Consider the following 25,709-nt stretch of genomic DNA (forward strand, 5'->3'; position numbering starts at 1 on the left):
GGTGGGCCGGCGCGGCGCGGCCTCGTAGATGCAGACTGCAGAGCGCACTATGCAAACTTCGTCACTCTGCCTGCAGCACCTGCACGGGACGCCCCGAGGGCGACGGAGACCAGTGGCGGATCCAGAGGCGGCCTATGGGGAGGGGGACAAAGTAGCACTTTTTGCCTACTTACAGGGGCAAAGTAGCACTTTCTGCCTACCTTTCAGGCGGCTATCTAAGGGCTATGGGGGGGGGGGGTCAAAAACCCCATTGCTCCCCTGTATCCGGGCCTTCCGCGCCGCCGCGCCTGACAGAGACGGAGCGACGAAAGCGATGTTCGGAATGGCTCGGCGCTGCTGGCTCGGCGCTGCTGGCTCTGCTGGCGAGCGCCGGGGAGGCAGGCAACATTCCCGGCCCGGCCGGTCCGGCACACATGGCTGGCCGCCGGGATGCCGACGTCCGGTCCGCAGGCGGCGGCGCGAGGCGGCGGCGCCCCGGTCGAACTTGAACTTGAACTTGAGCGGCCGGCCCTGGCTGGCCCACAAATGGTCGTGGGTGCTACCTCCCGACACAACTGGGAAGGCCGGTGGCAGCCGGGGGTGTTGCTTGTTGCTGCGGAGTGGCCTCCACAGACCGGAGCGTGGGGTCTGACGGTCTGACGGACCTGGCCATGAGCAGCTTGGCTTGGCGCCATGCACCCAATAAGCCCCCCCGGCCCCCGCGTTCCAGATGCCTCCGATATCTCGCACACATCTGTGTCATCGACGCACCGGCGCCGGGCTCGATTCGTCCATGGGCTGGGGCGGCGGTGGCTCCGGGTGGCGTCAATGAAATGCAGAACCCGTCGGCCCGAAATATTCCCAGCGTCTCAAAGCCACATTCCGCGGTGCGAGGGGGATTTCTCATAGTGCAGCCGCCCCCCGCATCCGAAATGGCCGCTCCACCGCGAGGGAAGGGCGGCACTTGGTGGTCCGGAGCGCGGCACGCGGAGTCATATGTCTCTGTCGCACCCCAGCGGCCTAGCGGGGCGCCCCGTGAGTGCGAGAGAGAGAGAGAGAGAGAGAGAGAGAGAGAGAGAGAGAGAGACACGTCCCGTTCGGAATGAGCCAGCTGGCGGCGATAGGGTCCACGAAGCTCCACGGCCCCCGGCTTGGCCCCGGACTACGCACACGGCGTGCACGGCGTGCAGCCTGACCTTGCCCCGGCGCTGGAGGGCCTGGAGGGCACGCCGCGCTCATGTTTGATTCCGAGCGGCGGTTTCGTCGCTGTCCCTCTCGCACCCGTAGGGAACGCCCCATATGTGCGAGAGAGACAGCGACGAAAACGACTCTCAGTCTGCAGGCCGTGGCCGGCGTGTTCCCGGAAACGGAGTCGGTTGACACGTAGACACGGTTGACACTCTGGCCGGGGCGCACACGCCGTCACACTCGCCGTTACGCCACCACCGCGACACGGGCTTAGACACGCGAGCCCTCCCCCTTCCCTGATCCAAGCCCCCCCCCCCCCCCCAACTCACAACAACAGATCGCCGCGACCCGCGCACGGCCACACAGCCCCTTCCCTCCGCCGCAGACTAAGAGTCGTTCTTGTCGCTCCGTCTCTCTTGCACCCTCACGGGACGCCTCATGAGTGCGAGAGAGCCAGGGAGACGAAGACGACTCTCAGTCTGCGGCGGCGCTGCGGCGCGAACTGCCACCGCGGTGTCCGTCACTCGCCGCTGCTCCGTCTCTCTCGCACTCGAGGGGCGTTTCGTAGGGGTGCGAGAGGGACGGAGCCACGAAGCGCTGTTCGGAGGGCCGCCCGGAGTAGGGGCGTCGCGAGGCTGCAGTTTGATTCCGAACAACAGTGTCTCCGGTCTTGCCTCTCTCGCACTCCAGCCGCGTATGGGCCTGAGAGAGAGACAGAGCGCGCTCGCCGCCATCGAACACGACGAGGGACATCAAGGAGGAGTATTTTGAGAGCATACGTAAACTAATTTACGTTATCCGAAGAAAAAGTTCGTAAATTACGAACTTGTTTCTTTGTAAGCTTGCGTGTGTTCAAAATTCTTTGTCGTATGAAGCTACTTTACTTCGTAAGGTTTTCAGAGTGGGGAGCCCGTGACTTGCAGATTCCGAAGAGTCGTTTCGTCGCTCTGTCTCTCTCGCACTCATGCGACTCTCCGTGAGGGTGCGAGAGAGACAGAGCGACAAAGCGATCTTCTGAATCGCTCGGCCGTCCGGAGGAAAATCCAGACCGCAACGCAGCGGTGCGCTTACGCCCGCTTGCGCCCCGCTTGCGCCCCGCTTGCGCGCTCGTGCTGCGCTGGCCGCGCTGGGCGGAAACTAAAATGAGAAGAAGAGATTACTGGCCGAGTCGGCCGCAATGCGCGCGCTGTGCGTGTGACGTCCGCTAAATCGGAGAGCGGCCTCTGGCTGCCTTTGGCTGCCTTTGGCGGCACGCGTTGGCCGGTGCCACACTGTGAAACCATGCGAGAAGTCTACACTTGAAATGCGGAGCGCAGTGGGCTAGAAGGCCAGTGAAGGCGGCCAAAACTCAAGACGCGGTTTGAGCTCCAGAGTCGCTAAATGGGACTCGAACCGAACGTGTGACCCCACCAATGGATTGCTCTCCGGACGAGGAATCCATTGGTGGGGTCACACGCTCGACTCAAGTACTATTTAACGACTCGAGCTCAAAACGCGTCTAGGGTTTTGACCGCCCTAGCTGTTCTTCTGGCCCACTGTGCGGAGGTTTGGAAGTGGAATTTGCAGTCTCCGCACATGCAAGCGCAGAGCCTTACAGTCTCCTCACTTCAAGGAAGGAGCTCCACGTTTGCACCAAGCCAAGAGCCGAGAGGTCTGGGCTCTGTGAGCTTGTTCCGCACGAAGTGTGGGGACTGCAAACTCCACACGCCCCAGTGGGGAGAAGTAGCTACTCCTCACCAGGGAGTGTGGAGTTCTCCGCAGTTTGGTTTGACATGACAGTGTAGGCGCGGTGCCGCACGTGTCGCCACGCCACGTGTCTCGTCACGGCCGCGCCTCGGGGGACACGGACGCGACGACGAGACACTTTATTTTTACCGCGGTTACTCTTATTACGCTGGGCCGTCAATGAAGCGGGGAAACGTGAAAAACAACACCAAAAATATCTTGTTGTGCACACTAAATTACAACGTATATTTTTTTTGTTCATAGCTTTTGCACGAAATTTAGCATGCGCGTGTAACGCACGATTTCGTGCGCAAGTAATTTTAGAAAGTCCTGTAAGTTTTTCATACATCACTACGAAAAAATACCAATAAAATGACTGTCATATTTTGTGTCCGTCGTGGGAACTAAAGTAAAACCACCGCCGAACCTGCCACCACGTCCCGACCATGATCATTGGTCAGCAGCCATTTATGAGAAAGCGTATCACATCGAAAGTCTGGCATGGGGGAGTTTTTCGTCTCGCTTCCCAGAATACCTGGCGGCGGTTCTTCTGATTCTATGCGGCGTTTTATAGTTTTGCTCGATAATGAGGCCATGCGGTGGGTTAGTCACTCCTCCGAATGTGTTTGTCACCGTCACTGGCGGACGCTGGGCAGACGCGATGTCTGACAGGCTGACTGCCGGTATGAGTTCCTACATTCACTCGTGTATATCTTGCCAGAACGTCAGAAACCTGTCTGAAAACCTGATCAAAATTCGTGCATCCCTGAAAGCTGGACATTCTAAACGCAGGCCATCAATTTTAGAATAAGTTTTCAGAATTTCAGTTTTTAGAGATGCACGAATTTGAATCAGGATTTCAGACATGTTTCTGACATTCTGACAAAATTTACACGAGTGCTGATAGGTGCAGGCTTTTTGCTTACCTTTCATCCGCCCCCCCCCCCCCCAAAAAAAAAACGAAAAAAAAAGAGCATGATGTCTTACGAGTAGTACCAGGATTTTTGTTGTTGCGACACCACCAACGTTTTGTCTGGGCGCGTCCAAAGTATGTCGTCAATAATGCTTGTGTGCATTGTGTTGGAACTATCTTGGAGCGTAGTGCTGCGCTTAACTTTACTTTAAGTGAAGTTCTCCGTTCCGTTCCACTCGCGCCAGTCTAAATAAACGGTTGAATTTCTTCTCTACGCCTGACTTCAATCGTATACACTGCAAATCCAAGTGTGAGACAGTCTCACACTATTTAGTGCGAAGTGTCGTGGCTAACAAGTGTGAGCCACGTTTGTCCCAAGCTCGCAAGGAGTGGCTCACACTTAATCGTGTGAGACTGTCTCACACTTGGATTTGCAGTGTAGTCTCCCAGCCCAGACGTGTACTTGAATGAAGCGTAGGTATAGCTAACACGTTAGTTTTACCTGTGTGGGACGCAATGATTTCTTTTTCCAGTCAACTGACTTTGACAGCCAAAGGCAACATGAATGGCGGTGACAATGCGACTACCGCGGCACGCGCACCCCCCCCCCCCCGCCGGCACTTCCTGCCGTAAGTTTCCAAGTTTAATTGCGGCAGAAAAAACGAAGCAATGCGTCCCGTTCCGTGCACGGCATGGCGCGGCGTGCCGCGGCGTGCGGTCCAGCCGCGCGTCCCTGTCTGCCGCCCTGTCTCCCTCCGCATCCGCGACTTCTTATCAGCCCGTGACGTCCGGAGAGGCTGCAGGGGCTGCAGGGGCTGCAGGGCTGCAGGCTGCAGGCTGCAGCGGGGCGCGCGGGGGGCGGCGGGGCAGCGCGGCGGGGCAGCCAAGGGGCAGCCGCCGGCCGGTATATAAGCCGACCGCGACCTAGCCACAGCCACTTCGACGTGAACGCTCACAACAGCAAGGCACCACAATGATCGTAAGTGGCCGGCGAGGCGAGGCACCGTGGGCCAGAAGACCGTCGCAGGCGGCATCTCGAGACGCTTTTTGAGCTCCGGAGTCGCTAAACAGGACTCGAACGGAGCGTGCGACCCCACCAATGGATTCCTCGTTCGGAGAGCAATCCGTTGGTGGGGTCACACGTTTGGTTCGTTTCCCATTTCGCGACGGTGGAGCTCAAAACCCGTCCGGGACGGACTCCACCGGTCTTCTGGCCCACTGTGCGAGGCAAACCGAGAACCAGCACGCGGCCTCTGGCGTCCAAGTCTCCTGCTAACGGCGTCCTCGCTGCTGTTCCAGTGCATCGCCCTGTTCGCCTTGCTGGCGCTCACCAGCGCCGCGCCCCAGTACGCCGTCCCGGCCAGCGCCCCGGCACCCGCCGTCGCCTACTCGCCGCCCGTGCCCGCCCCCGCGCCAGTCTACGCCCCGCCCGCCCCGCCCCCCGCGCCCGCACCCGCCGCCCTCTACGCCGCCCCCGCCCCCGCGCCAGTCTACGCCGCCCCCGCCCCCGCGTACGGCCCCCCCGCCGCCGCGTACGGCGCTCCCCTCAAGGAAGGCGGTGAGCTCCTGTCCGAGTTCCGGCCCGCCCCCGCCCCCGTGGCCGCCGCCCCCGCCCCCGCGCCCGTGGCCGCCCCCGCCCCGCCCGCCAACAACTACGGCACCCCCAACAAGGAGAGCGGCGAGCTGCTGTCCGAGGAGGTCGTCATCCCGCCCAACACCCGCGTGGAGCTCCGCGACGACCGCAACCAGTACTCCCACGGGTAAGTGCACTCGTCCACGCGGCGCGTACTCCAAACTGGAAACTTGCAAGTGCAGTTCGCAGTCTCCCACACTTCAAGTGTGGAGCTCTCCACGTTTGCACCCTGACGGGACTCTGTGAGCTACTGCACTCCACAATCCACACCGCCACGCTGACGCCCCCCTCTGTTCCGCAGCTTCTCCGACGACAAGGGCACCCAGGTGTCCGAGCAGGGCCGCCTCATCACCACCAACGGCGGCTGGGAGTACGTCCTGGCCAAGAGCGGCTCCTACTCGTACATCAGCCCCGAGGGCATCCCCATCACCGTGGAGTACATCGCCGACGAGAACGGCTTCCGCGCCAAGGGCAGCCACATCCCCGGCCAGTGAGCGCCTCCCCTCCCCACCACTAATTTATTTCCAGGCCGAACCATCATGGCCGACGCGACCGCGGCCCCTCCGACGTCCAGACCCCTGTACATAGTGATAAGGCTAACTTAATGTTGTGTATATATAAAACGAAACTAAATTATTTAAATTAAAACCTCATCTCAGAAAAGAAAAAAAAAACAAGAACCGATTTTTCGTCGTTATTCTCGCGGGCACTTTCCCCAACCGCACCTCCGGGAACAGCGCTATCCCCGCCATCACCGCGGTCAGTCTCTGTCTCTCTCCCACTCATGGGGCGTTCCGTACAGGTGCGAGAGAGACGGAGCCAAACCGCCGGCGGCCGAATCGCATACGGCACGCCGCGCAGCAGCGGAAATGTTTATCTCGTCTCCCCGCCGGCCGGCCAGCCAGCCAGACAGAATAACTGGTATTCGGAGTGTGTTTGCGGGGCCGCCAGGCACGGGGCGGCCTTGTCGAGCCGAAGTGGGGTGAAGTGGGGTGGGAAGTGGAAAAACAACACCAACCTACTTATCAAAATCTATTGAGAGTATTTTGATACACAGTTTTCAGAAGAGAGTCATATCCCTCCATAATCCAGATGTGACAAGATTGTGGAAATAATCTATAGACGTTTAATAATGTATATATATAGTAGTAACATCGAAAATTGGGCGGTCCATAAGATACGCACTTCAAAAATGCAAACAATGGCAATGTCATCTCAAAGTTAAACTACCAGCATGGTTCACCGTTCACCCGCGAGACAGGTGGGGCTTCAATTTTTCCTTCTTTTGAGACCCTGCATATGAGACCCGGTAGCTTACAAACATCTTGTTGTCATCTTTACACGAGTATCTTTACGCATACGCTATGCATAGAAAATCTCAATCGTTAAACTTGGTTTCATTATATTATTGTCCTCCGCATTATGTTTGTAACCTTCTTTGTTTTCAAAACAGGATGTAAAACGGAAAATTGAAACTTTTGTATGTGATCATCCAGGAAAATGGCGGAAATCTGGATCTTGGTTTCAGTGGCAACATTCTCTCGTGGGCTCTTAAGCCAACGGCATAATGAAATCTGCTACTTAGCGCGTCTTTTACATATGCATGCTCTTAAGCCATGCCGAGCAATCGAAGTTTTGTCAGTACATTTTTAAGTGCGTTATATGAGCCACCCTGTATTGTGACATAGTTTCAACATCTACACACACAACCTACAAAATTTGACACCGATCTAATAAATAATGTGAATAAGTATCGGCCCAGGTGTAACTCAGAGTCACAATCTCAGTCGACATGACTCCATATTCGACCAGTTTTCGATGGCTTGGATGATATCGTAATGACTTCATTATGACGACTTCCTGTTTTACCTGCGGTTTATATTTAAAAATTTCGACGACGCCGAGGAGAGAAAAAAACTTCTTTTTGTAAGGTCAATTTACGTTACTTTAGTTTGACTATAATTTTTAACTTTTTTCCAGAAAAAAAAAATGCACAGCATAATTTCAGTTTTTGCTCCCTTGGACGACGCCGAACAAAAAGTTTTTGAAAGAAAGTCAGAAAGTCACTTTTTACATAAACAGTCAGTGGTACAGAACGAGGAGTTCTTATGGAAAAATACGTGCAAATATTGATCGGGTACAATCTGAATTTCTTCTAACTAAATTTTAAAAATAAAATTTAGCTACCTTTTACAGGGTTATTCTAATAAGGCGCGAAAGAGAAAAATAGTTATGATTTGGATTAAGAAGGCCGCAACAAGTAACGAGAAAAAATATTGCTGTTAGTTTAATGCCCTTTTCTTAGTACAAGAATACGTATTTTTCCATAATTGAAGTCACACAGCTACGAAGAGAATACATTGGTCCATTAAGATAAATATTGTCTGAACCTGAGCGCCGAGCGGCGGCTGAAACTTATGCAAAAACGCAATACTACTTTGTATGCGCTGGATCACAGCGATAGCGATGTGTCTACACAAAAAGAAGAAAAAATTTCGGTGACATTCGCCTCAAAATTGAGTGGTACTAGGGCCACAGGCCTCAGGCTTCTCAGATTAAAAATATTGCCGCGCGGCCGCCTTTGGGAGATACCATAGCCACCAAGCGATCACGCGGCCTGAAAAACGAGTTCTTGGAAAACACCGAAGATAAAAAGCCTCACGAGGTGTCGGATTAAAACTACAACACTTAAAGCATTTCACAAAGAATTTGTTTCGTAAATTCAAAGGAATTTTTCGTAGTTGAAGTCATAAATGTGTGCTTAAATTTCTTTGTAAAAAAATTACTAGAACTTTTTTTTGTAAGGTATGAGAGCAGCCGTAAAGCACGTACCAGTTTCCGAGTAGTTATGCTTTCTTTTTCGGGATTTCTAATTTTGGAATGGAGGGTTGAGCTTGAACCTTGAACAGTTACTTTAACATCGAAGGGAGCGCATCGCATTCTCCGGCAGGCTGCCTGTGTGTCCTGGGGGCGTCCTGGGGGTGGCCGTCAAGCGCGCGGCGCTCAGCCTCGTTCGAGTGCACCACGACTCCGTATGGGTGGGGTGGCTTTCGTCGCTCCCTCTCTCTCGCACTGACGCGGAAAACCTCTCGCGGGCGAGAGTGACAGAGCGATTATGGCGATGTGAGGAATCAGTCGATGAATTGGTGCAGGGTTGCTTGTAACGAACGAGAGCGTCACGGAAAAGTTCCGTCACCCCGTGGACACCCCAGTTTTTCGCGCTCCGCGGGACGAGTGGACACCTTAAGGCCTTCGCCCTCCGTGGGACGAGTGGACACTCTGGAAAGCTCTTTGCATCCGAGCGGACCCTGACCGCCCACCTGCATCAAGGTGAATGCGACTTTGCTTTCGGAGACTGTAGGCCAACTGGTACGGCCAGGCCAATGCCCTGATAAATACTCATTCCAAAGAACTCTCTTTATTCCCACGGTGCGCCAGCACACCACACGCTTAAATCGCGACCTAATTATATGTACATGCTTGAAACCTCACAGCACATTGTTTTCTTTCCGTTGCACAAGAGCGCGCCCAGTCCATTCGTTACCCTTAGCCTACTTCACGATATGTGAAACTGATCCATCGACGTGTGTGTAGGTTTAGAAAAAATATGTCTACAGAAAGGCAAATCACTGTCAAACCAAGTGTGGAGAACTCCACTCTTTGAATGCGGCGGCGTGAAAGTTTCCACTCGCGGGGAATTCCCCCGCACCAGGAAGTGAGGAGCTCTCCACACATGGTTTGACAGGGAGGAAATACTGCGCAAGTTTTATCTCACTTTTCTACGAACACACATCGTGCGAAGAAAACAGACAGTCTAAACACTGAGAAATCATCAAAGTATTTAAGTCAAGAATACAATATGAACGCCTAATCATCCCCTGCAGAATGCTGAGACATGACGGCACCCCTCCACTCTAAATGCTCATGGACCTTTGGTTCATATGCATTGGCGTATTTGTATAGGTGCAAGTTATGTACAAATGTGTGCATATATTATAGGTACAATTTTATAAATACTTAAACACTACATGGTAATATACATGAATTGTGTGTGAAATTGTGCTCACAGATGTTTGAATAAGTCAATACTTGTGGAGAATAAAGGTACATAAACATTTAGTCTGCAGTTGATGTTCTAGTAACGATATGCAAAGGAACGCTCAAAAATTTAGACAATGGTCTTTTGAATCAAGTTTGAGTTTGAGTTTAAGAGGGGACTAAACACCAACAAGATAACAGTAAAATAACACTTAACAAACTAACGCGCTCAAACACGCTTCTACTTGGCACAAAGTCGCATACGTAGGCTTTTCTAACACAAAGTAACACTTTGTAACATATAACATAGTGACACATAGTAACATAGTAACACATAGTAACATAGTAACACAGAGAAAAAACAAGACGAAGGCTTTGCCCTCTTAGTCGCCCTTTCCATTCGGACATACATACTAGTAACACAATGAAAACACAAGATGAGGGCCTTGCCTCCTTAGTCGCCCTGTCCATTCGTACATCCGCACACAGTAACACAGAGAAATTAAAAGACGAAGGCCTTGCCTCCCTAGTCATCCTGTCCACCCGGACGCTGCACATAGTAAAACAGAGAAAACACAAGTTGAAGGCCTTGCATCTTTAATCGTCCTGTCCATCCGGACGTGCTGCACATGCACCACCGTGTCCTCGTCGAAACTAGCCGCGCTGCTGCGCCGAGATTCCTCAAAGTGCACCCACGGGCACGCACCCAAACAAAGGGATATTCGCGTCAATCTACTGGCAGAACTGCAGCGCACTCGCACGCCTCTCATCAAGCGTAAGTGCTGCTACGATTAATTTCAGGCCCAGCACTCCGCTCCCCTCGCGCCTGTCCAAATGCCTGGGAGAGTTTCTCCTCCAACTTGACTTCAAGCGCAGTTGTGCGCTAGGATGGAACCAAGCTTCAGTTTCACCAGTGTCCTAGGAGAATAGAAGTAAGATTAGGACGTTCTGCAGTCGAGACCCACCGATGATGACAATCATTCCCATTGTGCAATTTCCCCATCGCGTCGCGCACAAGAGAGCCGCGAATCCCCTTGGGGCCGAGCCGGGCGGGCTGAGCCGGGCGGGCTGAGCCGGCCTACAGCCAGAGGGCCATCTTGAGGAAGAGGCACACGAGGAGGCACAGCAGCACGGCCTTGTTCTGCAGTCGACGACCCACCGATGCAATCCCCGAGGCCTTCCCGCATCGGCGTCGCGGGAGCCGGACCCCTGGCCGGCGGGCGGGCTGGCCCGTGGGGCTGGCCGGGGGTCGGGCAGGGGATGTTGGAGGTTGAGGGTGTGCAGCACGGCGGCGAGGCGCTGATGCAGCACGGCCTGTGTCCGAGGGTCGCGAGATGCACGAGCGCCCGACTGAGTCGGATCCACGTCGAGGGACCGGCCCTCCGTCGAGTTTTGCTCGACGAGCGCGGCTCCACCGATGGGTGCAGGTGGCGCCGCTGCGCGCGTAGCCGTCTTCAGGGTAGTGTTTTCGTGTGCAGCGTGTCCTCGCCGCGAGGTCCCGGTGGCGGCGTGTCCAGGTGCCGCGCAGCGTGCCCAGCGTGTGCAGCGTGTCCAGTGTGCCGCGCAGCGTGCCCAGCGTGTGCAGCGTGTCCAGTGTGCCGCGCAGCGTGCCCAGCGTGTGCAGCGTGCCGCGCAGCGTGCCCAGCGTGTGCAGCGTGTCCAGTGTGCCGCGCAGCGTGCCCAGCGTGTGCAGCGTGCCCAGCGTGTGCAGCGTGTCCCAGGTGCCGCGGTGCAGCGTGCCCCAGCGTGCCAGCGTGCAGCGTGTCCAGTGTCGCCGCGTGCCCGTGCAGCGTGCCGCAGCGTGTCCAGTGTGCCGCGCAGCGTGCCCAGCGTCCGCAGCGTGCCCAGCGTGCGCAGCGTGTCCAGTTTCGTCCGCTGCGTGCCCAGCGTGCGCAGCGTGTCCAGTGTGCCGCGCAGCGTGCCCAGCGTCCGCAGCGTGCCCAGCGTGCGCAGCGTGTCCAGTTTCGTCCGCTGCGTGCCCAGCGTGCGCAGCGTGTCCAGTGTGCCGCGCAGCGTGCCCAGCGTCCGCAGCGTGCACCGCGCGCCGGGAGGGGCCCTGCTCGCCCCGCTCGCCCCGCTCGCCCTGGTCGCCCTGGCGCGCCTCGCCCGCCCTTGGCGGCACTGGAGGCGGCACCAGGGCGAGCGACCTTCAAATGCCCACGGACTCGTGGAACGACGGGGGGCGCTGGCAGCTCCGCACCTGTTGCAAGACGCCCCGCGTTAGCACGCCCCTCCCCGCGCGGAGCCCCCGCGCCCCAGCCAGCTGGCTGCTCACTGTTGAGCCTCGCTGCGTGGGGCGCGGGGCGGTGCGACTTGCAGGCTCCGCACTTGCAAGTGCGGACATTGCAGTCTCCCCCTGCAAGTGTGGCAAGAGATAGGGGTTCCGTGAGCTGCTCCACACTTGCAGGGGGAGACTGCAACAAACGCACTTCCAAGTGCGGAGAATCCCTCCGCGCCGCGCGCCGGGCCGAGGGGGGTAAACACTCGCGGTATACCCTGTACACAAAAGTCGGCTATTACATCGTAATACGCGTAATAGTAATACATTGTGGGACCAAAAGTATCAAAAAATGTCATTTTTCAATGAAATCGAGGCGTAATACATGCGTAATACAAGTGTAATACCCCGTAATAGGGAGTAGTCTGTACAAGGTTCACCGGAGTGTTTTACCCCCTCGCGCCGGTCAGTGAGGAGTTCTCCACAGTGTACCCACCCAGGCCTCGATGCGCTGGTTGGCCGTGCCCTCGTCCACCGTGGTCTCCAGGCCGTAGCTGGTCAGGATGTCCCGGAGGCGGCCCTTGGCGGGGTCGGGCTTGTCCGCCGGCCCGGAGGTGGGCTCGGGGCACTGCGGGCACACGTTGAAGTGCCCCCTGGGGCCCCTGGGCTGGCCGTTGGCGCGAGGCCCGCGTGGCTGGGGCCCGTACGGCTCCGTGGGCGACCCCGCGAAGACGGCGTGCGCAGAGGAGGACGGGCTGGGGCCCTTGCCGCCGTCCAGGAACCAGGCGTCCTTCAGGTACTTGTCGACCTCGGTGACGGCCGGCCGCTTCTCCGGGTGCGCCTCCAGCATGCGCTTCAGCATGCGCAGCAGCCTATCGCGGAAAAGAGAATTAGTCGTCACGATTCTCAGCGGTCCCAAGGAACAGATTAGTTGATAAAATTTAAAATAAAATAAGTTGCTTTACCGCAATTGTTAAGATATAGAAACTAAAGCGCTCGTTACGACAACTTCTTTTGGAAATATCAACTGAAATGTTCTTTGGGGCGTCTGGCAACTAATCTGTTTATTTTTCGTGCAGAGTAGCGGGCTCCAGGGCCAAAAGACCGGACGCGTTTTGAGCTCCAGAAGACTCGAACCGAACGTGTGGCTCCACCGCCATTGGAGCTCAAAACGCTCAAAAGAGTCGCCCCAGCCGTGTTGCCCCGGCCGCTTCAATCGCCTCGCCTCGCCAGGACACTGATTGACTTGTCGCCCCGCCGTGGCCGTCGCGCCAGAGGCAGGGGGCAGGGGGAGGGGGCAGGAAAAAAAGTCAGCGTCAATGCTTTAATCTCCGGGGCTAGCTGCAGGCTGCAGCAGACTGATTCCGAGGGTCGATTTTCGTCGCCCTGTCTCTCTCGCACCCTTAGGCCTCCCCTGCACGTGCGAGAGAGACAGGGCGACGAAAACGACGCTCGGTATCAGTCTACAGGGGCTGCAGCTCGAGGCGCTAACGCTTCGCAACGCCGCGACCAGAAATTGGGTCACGTCAACACGACGTTTTTCCCCTGACCTAGTTCAACACTCTGGTTATTCACACTTTGCAATTTTGCTGCCTGCTCGGGGGGAAACACTTTTTATCAGATGGTACATTTACCTGCCAGGCGTGCTTATGCAGAGCGTTTTCTCGTCTCTTGGAAATATACGAGGGGAGAGGGGGCTACTCGGCGCGGACGGCGCGTGGCGGTGCGGCGGGCTGGCCTACGCGGCGGCCGTCGGGCGCTCCTAGTGTCGAGTTTGACAGTGCAGGCCCTCCAGGCGGGAAGCCAGTCGGGGGAGGGAAGCCTCACCTGGGCGAGAACTTCCTGAAGGCGAGTGGCACCTGGGCGGTGCGCCGCTTCTGCCAGCGCCGGTAGGCCCTGTAGTTGGGGTCGGCGATGGCGGCGGGCGTGTGCCACGGCGAGTTCCCCGTCAGGCACACGACGATGGTGACGGCGAGGGCCCAGACGTCGGCGGCGGGCTTGGAGGGCACGCGCTCGTTGCGCACCGCGTCGGTCAGCTCGGGCGCCAGGGCCGCGCACCACGCGCCGCGCGGACGCATCGCCAGCTCGCCCACCGTGCGCGTGCTCCCGAAGTCGCACAGCTTGACCAGGGTGCAGTCCGCGTGCCACACCAGGATGTTCTCCGGCTTGATGTCGCGGTGCACCTGCAGAGCGGTACGCCTTCACCTCTCTTGCCCTCCACACAAGTCTAAGACACTCGTGTAAATTTTGTGAGAATATCAGCAACCCTGATCGAAATTCGGGCACCTCTGAAAAGCGGAAATTCTGAAAACTTACTCTACTGAAAGCCTGAATTTTGCGGAATCTCAGAATAAGTTTTCAGCTTTCAGAGGTGCGTGAATTTTGATCAGGTTTCCAGGCATGTTGGATTTCTGACATGCTGACAAGATTTACACGAGTGAAGTCTACGTTTTCATGTTTCCAGATTTCACGAGTCTCCGGAAGCTTTCGCGGGACTTTGATGGAATCACTCCCGATTTCCCGATGTCTCACCAGATTCCGCAGGGCTATCGCGAGGTTTCGACCGATTTCACGCAAGAATCCGGCCACTGAAGGGCGCGGCATTCCCGGGATAGGGTGCGATTCGTTGCTCCCTCGCACCGACTGCGGTCTGCATAGCTGCATTGCTCCGGCCGACGCGTTCGCTATGCGGAAGCGGCAGCCCTCCTCGACCCTTCGCGGCCCTTGGCTCGTCTGCACCGAGGTCTGCACACTGTCCGAGGGCCGCTTTTGTCTGTCTCGCTCGCCCTCACGGGGCGTCCCGTACAGGCTTCCCGTACAGGCGCGAGAGAGACAGAGCGACGACGACAGCGACTCTCGGAAGCAGCCTGCCGTCTGGTATGCCTGCCGGCCTGCCCCAGGCTCGGCCCCAGGCTCGGCCCCAGGCTCGGCCCCCGGCCTGCCCTTACCAGCCTGGAAGTGTGCATGAAGTTGAGGGCGGCGGCGACCTGCTGAGCCACGCGCTTGACGGGGGCCTCGGGCAGCCCGCCAGCACGCACCAGCCCCATGAGGTCGCCCAGCGGGGCGGCCTCCGAGGCGAACACCAGGCTCTGCTCCAGCGGGGCGCGGAACGCCACCGAGAAGGTGTTCACGATGTTGGGGTGCGGCGACAGGCGGTACGCGTAGTGGTACTCGCGGTAGAATTCCCTGAGGGTCGTCAGCTCGCAGTGGACCTGCAGTGGGGCGGAGGCCAGGCGCATCAGTCTTACAAATTGTGATACACTGATCGCACAGCAAACTTGAGAGTGGAGTGATTCTCGACACTTTGAAGTGGAGATTTCGCAGTCAGCACACCAAGTGTCGAGACTGAAAACTCTGCACTTCCAAGTGCGAATACTACTGCAGGGACTCGGCAGTCAGGCCTGGCCAGAAGACCCGTGGAGACGTTCAAAATCCAAGACGGGAGTTGCTAGATGTGACTCAAACCGACCGTGTGACCCTACCAATGGATAGCTTTCCTGACGAGGAGGGCTCACCCATTCCGTTCGAGTCCTGTTCAGCGACTCTGGAGCTCGAAACGCGTCCAGAGTTTTGGCCGCCTCCACCGGTCTTCTGGCCCACTGGAACTTCCACACCTCCGCATCCCATGTGTGCACCTCTCGGGTCCACGCAGTGTACGCACCGCCTTGAGCACCACGGTGGAGTCGGAGGCGCGGTGCCGGGCCAGGAGCACCCTGGCGAAGCAGCCGTCGCCCAGGGCGCGGATGACGTCATACTCTTCGTGCAGGTCCACGTCAGGCAGGGTGGGGTGCAGGACGCGGTGCAGGGAGCCCGCCGAGTCGGAGCTGTCCGAGCTGCCGGGGCTGCCGAGGCGCCGCCAGCGGCCTCGGTGGCCCCCGCCGCCCCCGCCGCCCCCGCCGCCCCCGCCGCCCCCGCCGCCGCCGCCACCCCCGCTCGACGCCAGCATCTGCAATGACCACACAAAACACACTCACACACTGTCAAAGCGCCAAAGGCCTATGTTCCTGGCAAAAAATATATGTATAATTTTTTTTTAGAAAAAGAAGGTGTAGTTATCGGTAGAGTCGCAGGCGGAGTGCTGGTTGGTTGGGGACAGAGATGCAATGCGCGCAATGGTGCCATGGCGAGCGAGCGGGCGCAAACACACACGTGTACACACACACACGCACACACAAGCCAACACTCACACACGCACCTACACACACACACACACCTACACACACACCTACACACACACACACACCTACACACACACACCTACACACACACACACACACGCAAAGAGTGTGAGTGCTTGGCCGTGTTTGCCGGGTCTCGGTCTCGGTTCCATTTGGCTGCATAATGAACGCGAGGCAGGCAGGCCGGGCAGGCCGGGCCGAGGCTGCGCGCGCTGCGCCCCGCCAGGCCCCGCCAGGCCCCGCGGGGTGGACGGTAAACACGATGAACAGAAACAGGGTCGCGCTGATGACATTCGGCGCCGCGCTGTGGCCGCTCTCTCTCTCTCTCTCTCTCTCTCTCTCTCTCTCTCTCTCTCTCTCTCTCTCTCTCTCTTGCACCCACGGGGGTGCACTCTTGCACCCCGTTGATGGTGGTGCGCGAGGGAGACAGACACGGCAGACTCTCCTGGCCAAACTCCGGCGGAGTGCTCCATAATCTGCCGCCGCTGCTTTTAGACAGCGCGCATCGATGTTGTGCACTGCACTGTTTAAAACCCCTCCCCCCCCCGCCCGCGAGGCTGGGAACGGCGGCGCCCAACTTTGAGGCGAGGGCTGTCCTGTCCTCCCTCCGGTTTTCTCAGTGCGATTCCGGCATTCAGCACAGCGTTGAAAAGGCACAGCTTTCGAATGTTGACGAGGCAGCAAATACGAGCGTCCGAAGGCGGAGGAAAAGCGGACAACCAAAAGCCTCAAAGGTTCGAGACGGTAAGGCGAAGCTAGTGCACGCGGCCACTCGCGGTTTTGCCCGCCACACTGTCAAGCCAAGTGCGGAGATCGAGGGGAAAATCACTCGCGTAATAGTCAGGTCACCGATTCCTTGGATGACGCGTAACAGTAATAGCGTAATAGCCAAAATTTTCTGAATTTTCCGTTATAAGGGTCTGATTTAAGCTTAAATCTCGATATTTGCAAACGTAATTAGACTTCTGTCGTAGCGTAACAAAGCGCAATAGAACGTAATAGGGAGTAGTCGGGTCACAATTTTTGAAAGTGATTTCCCCCTCGGCCGAGATTTTCCACAATGCGGAGGTGCGCACCTTGCAGCAAGCCTTGCAGCCTCCACACTTGTGGAATGCTCCACTTGAAAGCGTGCAGACTCCGCGGGGCACCGGGGCGTCGACGCGTTCGAGTTGCTCGCGGGCAGCAAGCACGAGCAAGCAGCGCTCGCGAATTCCCTCGCAGTGTGCCGCTTTTCACACTCGGCTTGACAGTGCGTCAACACGTCGACACGCGACTATACCTCTCAATCGGAAGGCGAATGGAGTCTCATCAACTTACGGTGTAGTGTAAACGCGGCGTTTTTGCCCGAAGGAGAGGTATCTCCTGCTTAAAGTGGCTCGATAATTACAGCCCTTTGAAGGCCGGCCCCTAACGCTGTACACTGGAAGGCCTTGGAAACGTCGGCAGGATGGCTCGCAATGTACCAATATACGTAAACCGAGGGGAGGCCACCGCCTGTTACTGGCTGTTTTGCCAGCAGTTTGACAGGCCGCATCACGGGCATCGGTAAACACGGACGCCAGAGTTCACCTCCCGCTTCCGGGACGCGAAACTGACGGGATTTTCTGGTACCCCTTTCCGGTCATCAGAGCCCAGTCGAAACCCAGCAGAGCAGAAACATTGAGCAGATCATCCCTTTGACGTGCGTGGCAGCGTGGAACGAAATCAAAAGCCGATACGCGTTGCGTGTATAGCGCGAATCATTCGGTCCGTGGTTTGGCTCAGACTGTGATAGACCTCGCCACCCAAAACTAGTGGCCGCAAAAATGTACACCAGTCCACTTTCCATCATCAGAGCACCTCCCAGCCAAAAAAGGAAAGAAAAAGGTACGGCCTCGGTGCTCTTGCGCATCGCAGTCCGGGCCGGCCTAATACGAGCGTGGGTGTTCTCGCATGGCAGCGAACGCGTTAACAAGCCAAATCGGATTTCCCTCTCACTGTAAAGCGGAAGGCAGTAACTGTTCCCGGGCCGTCATTGGCAGGGAATTTGCATAGGCAGCGGCCGTCCTTTAAATCCCGTTATTTTAGAACGGCCTTGCCGCCCCTCGGCACCTTTCCCGCCCGTTCCGTGCCGCGCTGCCGCGCAGTTGGCGGTACTTTTTGCGAGCCGCCTTTTTCGCATCGTCCGCCGAGCACGAGATTGGCGTACTTTGCAAAGGCGGCATATTCTGCATTTTAGCAACGTGTGTGTCGCTAACGGATTCAGAGTGTTGCCATAACTGTGTGTCACAAGAAATGCGCTTTGTTGTGACACACACTGGCCTTTTCAGATTTGCGCTGCCAAGGTGTTTTTTGGCGCGTTTTTTTTTCTTTTTTTTTTGTGCACAGCAAGGGGCTGCGATCGACAAGCTCGCTGCAGCCCGCCCCGCACATGACGAGGCTGACGCGTCGCTGCTGCCACACTCTGAATCGAAAGGCGGGCAACATTCCCCAGCCTTTCCTGGTGGTAATTGTGTTTCGGCGGCGCACAGTGGGCCAGAAGACCGCGGTGGAGGTGGCCAAAATTCTGGACGCGTTTGTAGCTTTAGAGTCGCTTATGGGACTCGAACCGAACGCGGGACCCCCACCAACGGATTCCTCGTTCGGAGAGCAATCCATGGGCACGTAAATAGGTGGTAGTATTTAGCACCGCCATGTTGGTTCGGTCTGGCGAGCCCCAGATTTTACCGTCTCCGCAACACCGAGTGTACCGGCAAGGGATTAGGAGTGCATCGAGGCCCGCTGTCGCTTCGTCCCCCCTCGCCACCCGCTCGGGTTCACCGTGACCGCGTTTCCGACGCCCGAGCGACGTCTGCCGACCCAGGTTGCGGGCGCCACCGGCCCGGAAGATTGATTTATTCGGGAACCGTTTTCGTCGCTCCTCTCCCTCACTCACGGGTTGTCCCGTACAGGTGCGAGAGAGGCAGAGCGGTGACAACAACTCTCGAACTAGTCTGCTGGTACAGGTGGGAAGCCCCTCGTTCGCTCCACTTTTGCGTCGCTCGGAGCCTCGGGGGGCACATTTCGTATGCAAGGGCAAGAGGGACTGAGCGTCCATTTGTCGTTGAGCAACTTGCCCTGTCAGCCGGGCCGCGGTGTGGAGAAGCCAGGCAAAGCGGGGCAACGCGGAGCCGGGCCAAGCCAAGCGAAGCCAAGCGGAGGCGAGGGCCCTAGACTCCTGCACGAAAAAAAAGGATTAGTTGTGACAACTAACATGTTAGTTGAAAAGCGTCCAAAGAAGATTTTAGTTTTCACGACTAAAAGTTTGCTGCTCGAACGAATTTATAAGTTGAAACGACTAAAAAACTACAGTTGGCTCAAGGATAAAGTTGATTATTCCTACACTATGTTAGTTGTGAGGATTAACTCGAGCGTCACGGAAGAAAATAAACCACGCACAGAAAAAAGTCTGCGGCGGGAATCGAACTCAGGACCTGTCGTTTGTCAATCAGAGACGCTGCCCACTGCGCTGCGGACATTCTTAGGAGACCCGACTTTCGGGCGATGATTTAATCGTCGCTTGTCCTAGCATCGGTCAGTTTGCTGTATCAGCGTCATTGGGCATTCTCCCGCTATCAGCTCACCACAGCGGAGTGGATAGCCTCAGCAGCTCTCAGATCACAGATTCCGCGATCGATACCCGCTGAAGGTTTTTCTTATACGAAGCTTATTTTCTCTCGTGACGCTCATGTTAGTCATCACAACTAACATATTGTAGGCACAATCAACTTTATCCTTGTACCAACTTTAATTTGTTAGTTGGTCAAACTAATATTATTGCTCCTGCAGCAAACTTTTAGCCGCAGCAACTAAAATCTTCCTTGGACGCATTCCAACCAACATGTTAGTTGTTACAACTAATCCTTTTTTTCCGTGTGGAGAGCAGTGAAGAGGCCCAGCAGAGCCCAGTCTTAGGAGAGCTCTGGTTGAATCTAGCGCACCCGGGAAAAAAGAGAGGGGGAGGGGGGAAGCAGCGTATATTGGAGAAGCCAGGAAAGCATTGCGGGTCAGGTGAACCGTGCCCTCTGGGGAGCCTGGCCCTATACAGCCCCGAGGGCGCCTGAGGCCCTCTGTGAACGCGTCACGCGTCGTCGCACTCTGCTGCGCATAGGGTGGCACAGGGCTGGTGTCCGGTGACGTAGTCTAGTGGGCCAGTGCGCCGGGGACTAACCAGGGACGCCCCGCTGACAGTGCAGGCACACGCTCGACCGCGCTACCAGGCACCGTCAGTCGGAGTTGGGCACAACGTGATAGCTGACTTGATAGTTGATGGTGATCGACGCTCTTACCCACTGAGCCCAACGAACACGTTCTGTGCCCAAACACTCTGACTGATGGTACCGGACTAGAGCGGTAAACTGAAGAAAAGAGTCAAGGGCCTCGGCATCGAACCCGAGCCCTTCCCGTGTTATAGCCCACTAGCCCTCTAGGTTCGCCAGGCACGCCCTCCAGGCTTGTCGGCACGCCCTCCAGGTTTGTTGGGAACGCCCTCCAGGTTTGTCGGTACGCCCTCCAGGTTTGTCGGGAACGCCTTCCAGGTATGTCGGTACGCCCTCTAGGTTTGTTGGGCACATCCTCCAGGTTTGTCGGTACGCCCTCTAGGTTTGCCCGGCACGGCCTCTAGGTTGTCGTGCACGCCCTCCAGGCCAGGGCCAGGCACATCCACCTACGTGACCGCAAACGCTGGCAGCACGCTGAATTCGAGTAGGAAGTCCCGTCGATCCCTGGGACGGAATGAGTCGACAAGCACGCTCACAGCTGCAACCGTCCCCACGCCACGCCACGCCTCGCCACCGCCACGCCGCCACCGCACCGCTACCGCCACGCCACCGCTTTGCCACCACCGCGCCACGCCACCGCCGCGGTCCTCGGCGTTCGAGCACGTTGAGAAAGGTCACGGGGAGGAAGGTCGCCTCCGGCGCTGCTCTGGCCGGATCCAGTGCGTGGGCGGCGCAGTGGCGCGGCGCGCCCGCTGACCTGGAAGGCTTGGGTCGTCTGGCGGCGGGGCAGGGCGGCAAACCTACCTCCCCCCTCCCCCTCTGCTCCCGCCCTCCCCCCTCCCATCCCCAGCACCCCGGAACAGCCGGCTAGAACGAGGCTGCAACCGAATTCTCGCGCCGATTCGGAGGTGGAGGCGGCGGTCGCGCCGCGGGCCGGGCCGGGCCGCGCCGCGCCGCCGTGCCGCCGCGACAGTAGACCGAATCCGAGAGTGTTTTCGTTGCCCCTCTGAATCGGCCTGCAGGGCTCGCACGCAATCAGGTGGGCCAATCGAAGTACTCAAACAGTCGTCTGTGACTGCCGCGATGCGCCGCTTCCCCCTTCCCCCGGCCACTTTTCGAATCGCCCTCATGAAAACACAAGAGCCGCGGACAGACAGGCAAACGAGCCCTCTGCCCGGCCCTTGTATCGATCGGTGGCGCTGACGTCACACTCACAGTGTGACGTCACGGTGCGGGTGGGCCGAGGGAGGCTGCGAGGGCCGGCATGGCCAAGGCATGGCCAAGGGCTGCCGAGGGGAGGGGAGGGCGCCCCTCCGCGCCCCGCCGCGCCCCGCCGCGCCCCGCCGCGCCCCGCCGCGCCCCGCCGCGCCCCGCCGCGCCCCGCCGCGCCCCGCCGCGCCCCGCCCCGCCGCGCCCCGCCCCGCCCCGCCCCGCCCCGCCGCGCCCCGCCGCGCCCCGCCGCGCCCCGCCCCGCCGCGTGTCCAGCAGGCGAGGCAGGTTCACGGGCAGCCTCTTGACAGGGAGCGAGGGGTGGGAAACCACTCCATCCGGCAAATTTTCAATCCAGTTCGAGGAGGAGGCCTTATTTGGGCTTCGAGTGCCGCGCGGCGTAAGGCGGCGCGAGGCGCCAACAGCCTCGAATTCATTTTGCCGGCCACTGCGAAGAGTCTGAGAGGAAGCGTTGCGAGCTGGTCGCACTGCGGGGACGGCGGTTGCGCGGAATGACGTTAAAGTGCTGGCCCACTTTTAAGGGGCTTCATAACTTCTGCTCTGAGCTGGCCTGCAGGACATTAAAACCCGCGTTTTAATGCCCGTACTGTACTGACTGCACGGAATTCCTTGTTTTCCCCTTTTCACACCTAATTTTCTTACGGTAATTTCGTCTGTATTTTCAAAAAGGTTTTTGGTGCTTCGCTAAAAATGACCAAAATGAGGTCGCCGTTCAAAAGTTTCCCTTTTCAATTGAAAGGTGTCATCCTCTGCTTTCAAACAAATAAAATCTTATGTGTTTAGGCACGACGTTGCCTTATTATAGTTTCCCCGGGAACATGGTTTTAACCTCACCGTGTTTTTTTCTTCAAGGACGGACTAACCGCTTTTGAAAAAGCTGCTATGGTTTTTAACCTTGCTTCAGAATGTTAAATGTAAATAAGGCTACTTCGTGCCTAAAAAAGAGAGACGAAATTGAAGTCGCTTCCCGTCCCCCTCCTCCCCACCACCACAACCTGCACCCACACCACACACATACACCCCCCCCCCCACACACACACACACACTCACAAACAGGTATGCGGCACGTCGTCGCGTCGTGTCCCACTTCGTGGAAATGAATGCTTGATCCACTTTTGCACCGTCCTTCATAATCAGCACCGACGCGCGCGCGTTACACTAAAGTCGAGTCAAGCGGCGCGTTACTCCTCACTTCAAGCGCACTGGCGCTTCCGTCCTTCTTGGAAAAATGCGAGGGGGCACCACTCTCATTTCAGGCGTACACAAGATTACGGGATTACGGGATATTTACCAGGGATTACGCGTGAAATTTTCGAAAATTGGTTCGAAAACGTTGAAAAATAGCTCAGTAACGTTGAAAAATGACTAAAAACCGCTAAAAACGTTGAAAAATGACAGAATTTTGTCAAGGATTACGTGATTACGCCATGGATTACCAGAGATTACCAGCCAATTTGTACACAGGATTACGGGGGAGGTGGCCCCCTCGGAAAAATGTATACGCCTGAGGGGCGCTAACACCTCCATTCTTCCCATCTGGGGAGCGCCGCCGGAGGGTCCGTGACACACTGCGTTCATTTGCTCCACATGCGCCACGGGCTCAAAAGGCTCTTTGAGTCGAGTCCGCCCCTGATACCGTGCGTTGGTGTGAGCGCCGTGTCTTGCGATCCGCTCCTTGAGGGGAGGCCGGTGCGAACCAAGCCTTGCGCCACATCCACGGCGGCCTGCCCTCGCCCTTGCCGCCCTTGATCGCCTCGCCGGCCCACACAGGGTCGTCTTGGCGCCCGGGAAGGTGCTCAAAACCAGCTTCCCTCCACAGCTTCACCGGGACGACGCCTCCCAACCCCTTCACCACAACTCACGCCCTCACCCTGCCACCGCAGGCCGCCTCCCCCTCCCCCCACGCTGCTGGGCAATCAGTCTGATGGCGAGGTAGGAACTCTTCCGACAGCGCTGTGCGGTCCAGTGAACTTTCTCGGTATTTTCCTCAGCAAACGAATCCCTGGAAGTGGCATAGCCTTAAAGCATTGGGATTGAGAACCACTAGGAGGCGAGTATGGAGAGGACGGTGATGAAATGATGTTGATAATGGTGGTGATGATGATGATGATGATGGTGCTGATGCTGATGATGGTGATGATGACTATGATGATAATGACGAAAATGATGATGAAAATGACGATAATGAAGGTGGTGGTAGTGATGATGATGATGATGATGATGATAATGATGATGATGACGCATGATGATGCACTGTAAAAAAAAATGACTGTCACACTCAAAAAAAGCATATGAAGAAAATGAAGTCATTATAGAATTGCTTCGTACTAAGAAGGAATCCTTCGTATTTTGAATGATTTTGCCTCGTAATACGAAGCAATTATTCGTAGAATTTACAATGCCTTCGTTCTCTTCGTATTACGAAGCGTTACGAAGCGATACTACGTAGCTTTTTACAGTGCACTTTGCTGAAAATGCCATTAATTTTTTGATGAAGTCGTCATTATTTATCACGGCAAACACGGCTCCTGGTTTGCCCGCCCAAGGAGGCCCAGAGTGAAGACATACGCGTTTTTTAGGAAATTCTAATGTTAACCACAGTTTTCACCGTGTCGTTGTGAAATTGTCATCATTGCCAAGCGATGAAAACGTCGCAATTCCTAAGGGATGAAAATGCCATTGACAACTCTGCTGCAATTCTGGACAGCACTTTTTTATGATGATCGAAATTGCGGTAGTGGTGATCGAAAACGGTGAAAACGGACCGAAAACTGGTTGGTTCGTGTCGGGCGGCGTCGCGTCGCACAGCTAGGGATGCGAAGGCGGTAAATTACCCGGTAAACTTACGGTAAATTACGGTAAATAACCGTAATTTACCGAAGAGCCGAAAAATCGGTAATTAACGGTAAAATTCGAATTTTATCGGTATTTTGCAAAATACACTTTCAATTCCCCATATTAATGATAAAACGCTTATTTAGAAACGCTCAAGCACATTTTCTGAAAAGGGTGACGCACTTAGGTGACTCAGTTAGGTAGGCAAACCTGCTACACACCTATTAAAGGTATATCTTGCAAACCGCTGTAGATAGTGTCGGCGACGCTACCATTTGATCAGCGTCAAAAGTTTACTCAACAAAGCGTTTCTTATATTGTACATTGATCTTCAAGCGGTAGATGTTTTGAACACTTTAACACTCCGCGGCATGTCCCTTACTCAAAGGGATATTTCGCGGCCCTTTGACAAGAGAACTGTCCCTATCCATAGGGACTGGCCATTTCATGGGTCCCATCCCTATACCAAGGGGCCGCGAAATATCCCTTTAGTTAGGGACGTGTGTGACTTTTTCCCTTGGGAGTGTTTCTTTTGTACTTCTCAATAGATTTTATCATTTCTGACCCAAAAGACCCATGCTTACTACTTAGTTTCAACAAAATCACTAAAATATAGCACACCATTTAAAAGAAACGAATTTTACCGTTTTTTACCAAAATTACCGGTAATTTACGGTAATTTACCGTTTTTTACGTAATTTTGAAAATTACCGGTAATTTTGCATCCCTACGCACAGCGTATTTAGACCCCTTTTGCCTTCTCGCCGATGATGGCCCCGTCCCTCTCTCCCTACCTCCCTCCCTCCCTCACGTCGCAGCCTCGCGCTCACAGTATACATGAGTCCCCTCCTGCTGTACCTGCCACCCCGCCCCCGCCCGCCCCCGCCCGCCCCCGCCCGCCCCCGCCCGCCCCCATTGACGTCATAAAGGCCGAATGCTGCGCCGCCGCCAGGCCAGCGGAGCTCCGCGTGGTCCTCGCTACTTCGACTGGCTTTGCTGCTTTGCCACTGGCTTGGCCGCAGACTGCCCCACTGTCTCTCTCACACTCATGGGGCGTCCCTTATAGATGGGAGAGAGACAGAGCGATGAAAAGAACTCTCGGCATCAGTCTTCTGCTTGGCTGGCTCGGCTGGCTTCGCTGCAGACTGTAGAGTCGATTTCGTCCCTCTCACTCATACGGAACGCTCCATGAAGGTGACAGAGACAGAGCGACGAAAAACGACTCTCGGAATCTGCTTGACTGGCTCAGCTGGCTTGGCTGCTCCAGTGGTGACGTCAATGGAGGGCGGCCCAGCAGGGGGCGGTCGGGGGCGGCCCCGCCGACCGGCGGCGCGGCAGGGCAGTAACCCAGCCTCGGCGCCCCGCGCGTCCTCGCGCCTCAAGACTCATTCCGAGCGTCTCTCTCTCCCTCCCACCATGGGGCTCCCCGTGCGCGTGCGAGAGAGACAGGCCGATACGTGGCCCTCAGCTCGGCGCCCTCGACGAGCCCACCGCGCCACTGCCATTTGGCGCCGCAGGGCACGCGGGGTCAGGG

The 25,709-nt window shown here is 56.5% G+C and overlaps 2 protein-coding genes across 2 annotated transcripts; one reads left to right on the forward strand and one right to left on the reverse strand.

Moving 5' to 3' along the window:
* Positions 1-5,443: 5,443 nt before the first annotated feature.
* LOC117651207 (endocuticle structural glycoprotein SgAbd-2-like) lies at positions 5,444-6,061 on the forward strand (the record flags this gene model as incomplete). Its single annotated transcript, XM_034395020.1, has 2 exons — positions 5,444-5,565; positions 5,740-6,061. Coding segments are annotated over 2 exons (315 nt in total), but the record flags the coding sequence as incomplete, so codon positions are not given.
* Positions 6,062-9,501: 3,440 nt separating this feature from the next.
* Positions 9,502-24,733, reverse strand: LOC117651208 (serine/threonine-protein kinase meng-po). The gene is made up of 7 exons (XM_034395021.1): positions 24,714-24,733; positions 23,312-23,593; positions 15,356-15,527; positions 14,643-14,906; positions 13,522-13,877; positions 12,191-12,566; positions 9,502-9,573 (listed from the first exon to the last, which is right to left on the reverse strand). Exons 1-7 carry the CDS (start codon positions 24,731-24,733, stop codon positions 9,502-9,504), a joined length of 1,542 nt encoding a protein of 513 aa, XP_034250912.1.
* Between the last annotated feature and the right edge of the window lie 976 nt (positions 24,734-25,709).

The sequence above is a fragment of the Thrips palmi genome, unplaced genomic scaffold (genome assembly GCF_012932325.1).
Source record: "Thrips palmi isolate BJ-2018 unplaced genomic scaffold, TpBJ-2018v1 HiC_scaffold_5, whole genome shotgun sequence".
NCBI classification, from domain to species: Eukaryota; Metazoa; Arthropoda; class Insecta; order Thysanoptera; family Thripidae; genus Thrips; species Thrips palmi.

Coding starts and splice junctions, on each gene's coding strand:
- LOC117651208 (XM_034395021.1), bottom strand. CDS start 24,733: ATGATAAAATCTATTGAGAA. Junction 14,907..15,355: donor CCACCGTGGTGCTCAAGGCG/GTGCGTACACTG, acceptor GCCCCACTGCAG/GTCCACTGCGAGCTGACGAC. Junction 12,567..13,521: donor TTCAGGAAGTTCTCGCCCAG/GTGAGGCTTCCC, acceptor TTTCCGCGATAG/GCTGCTGCGCATGCTGAAGC.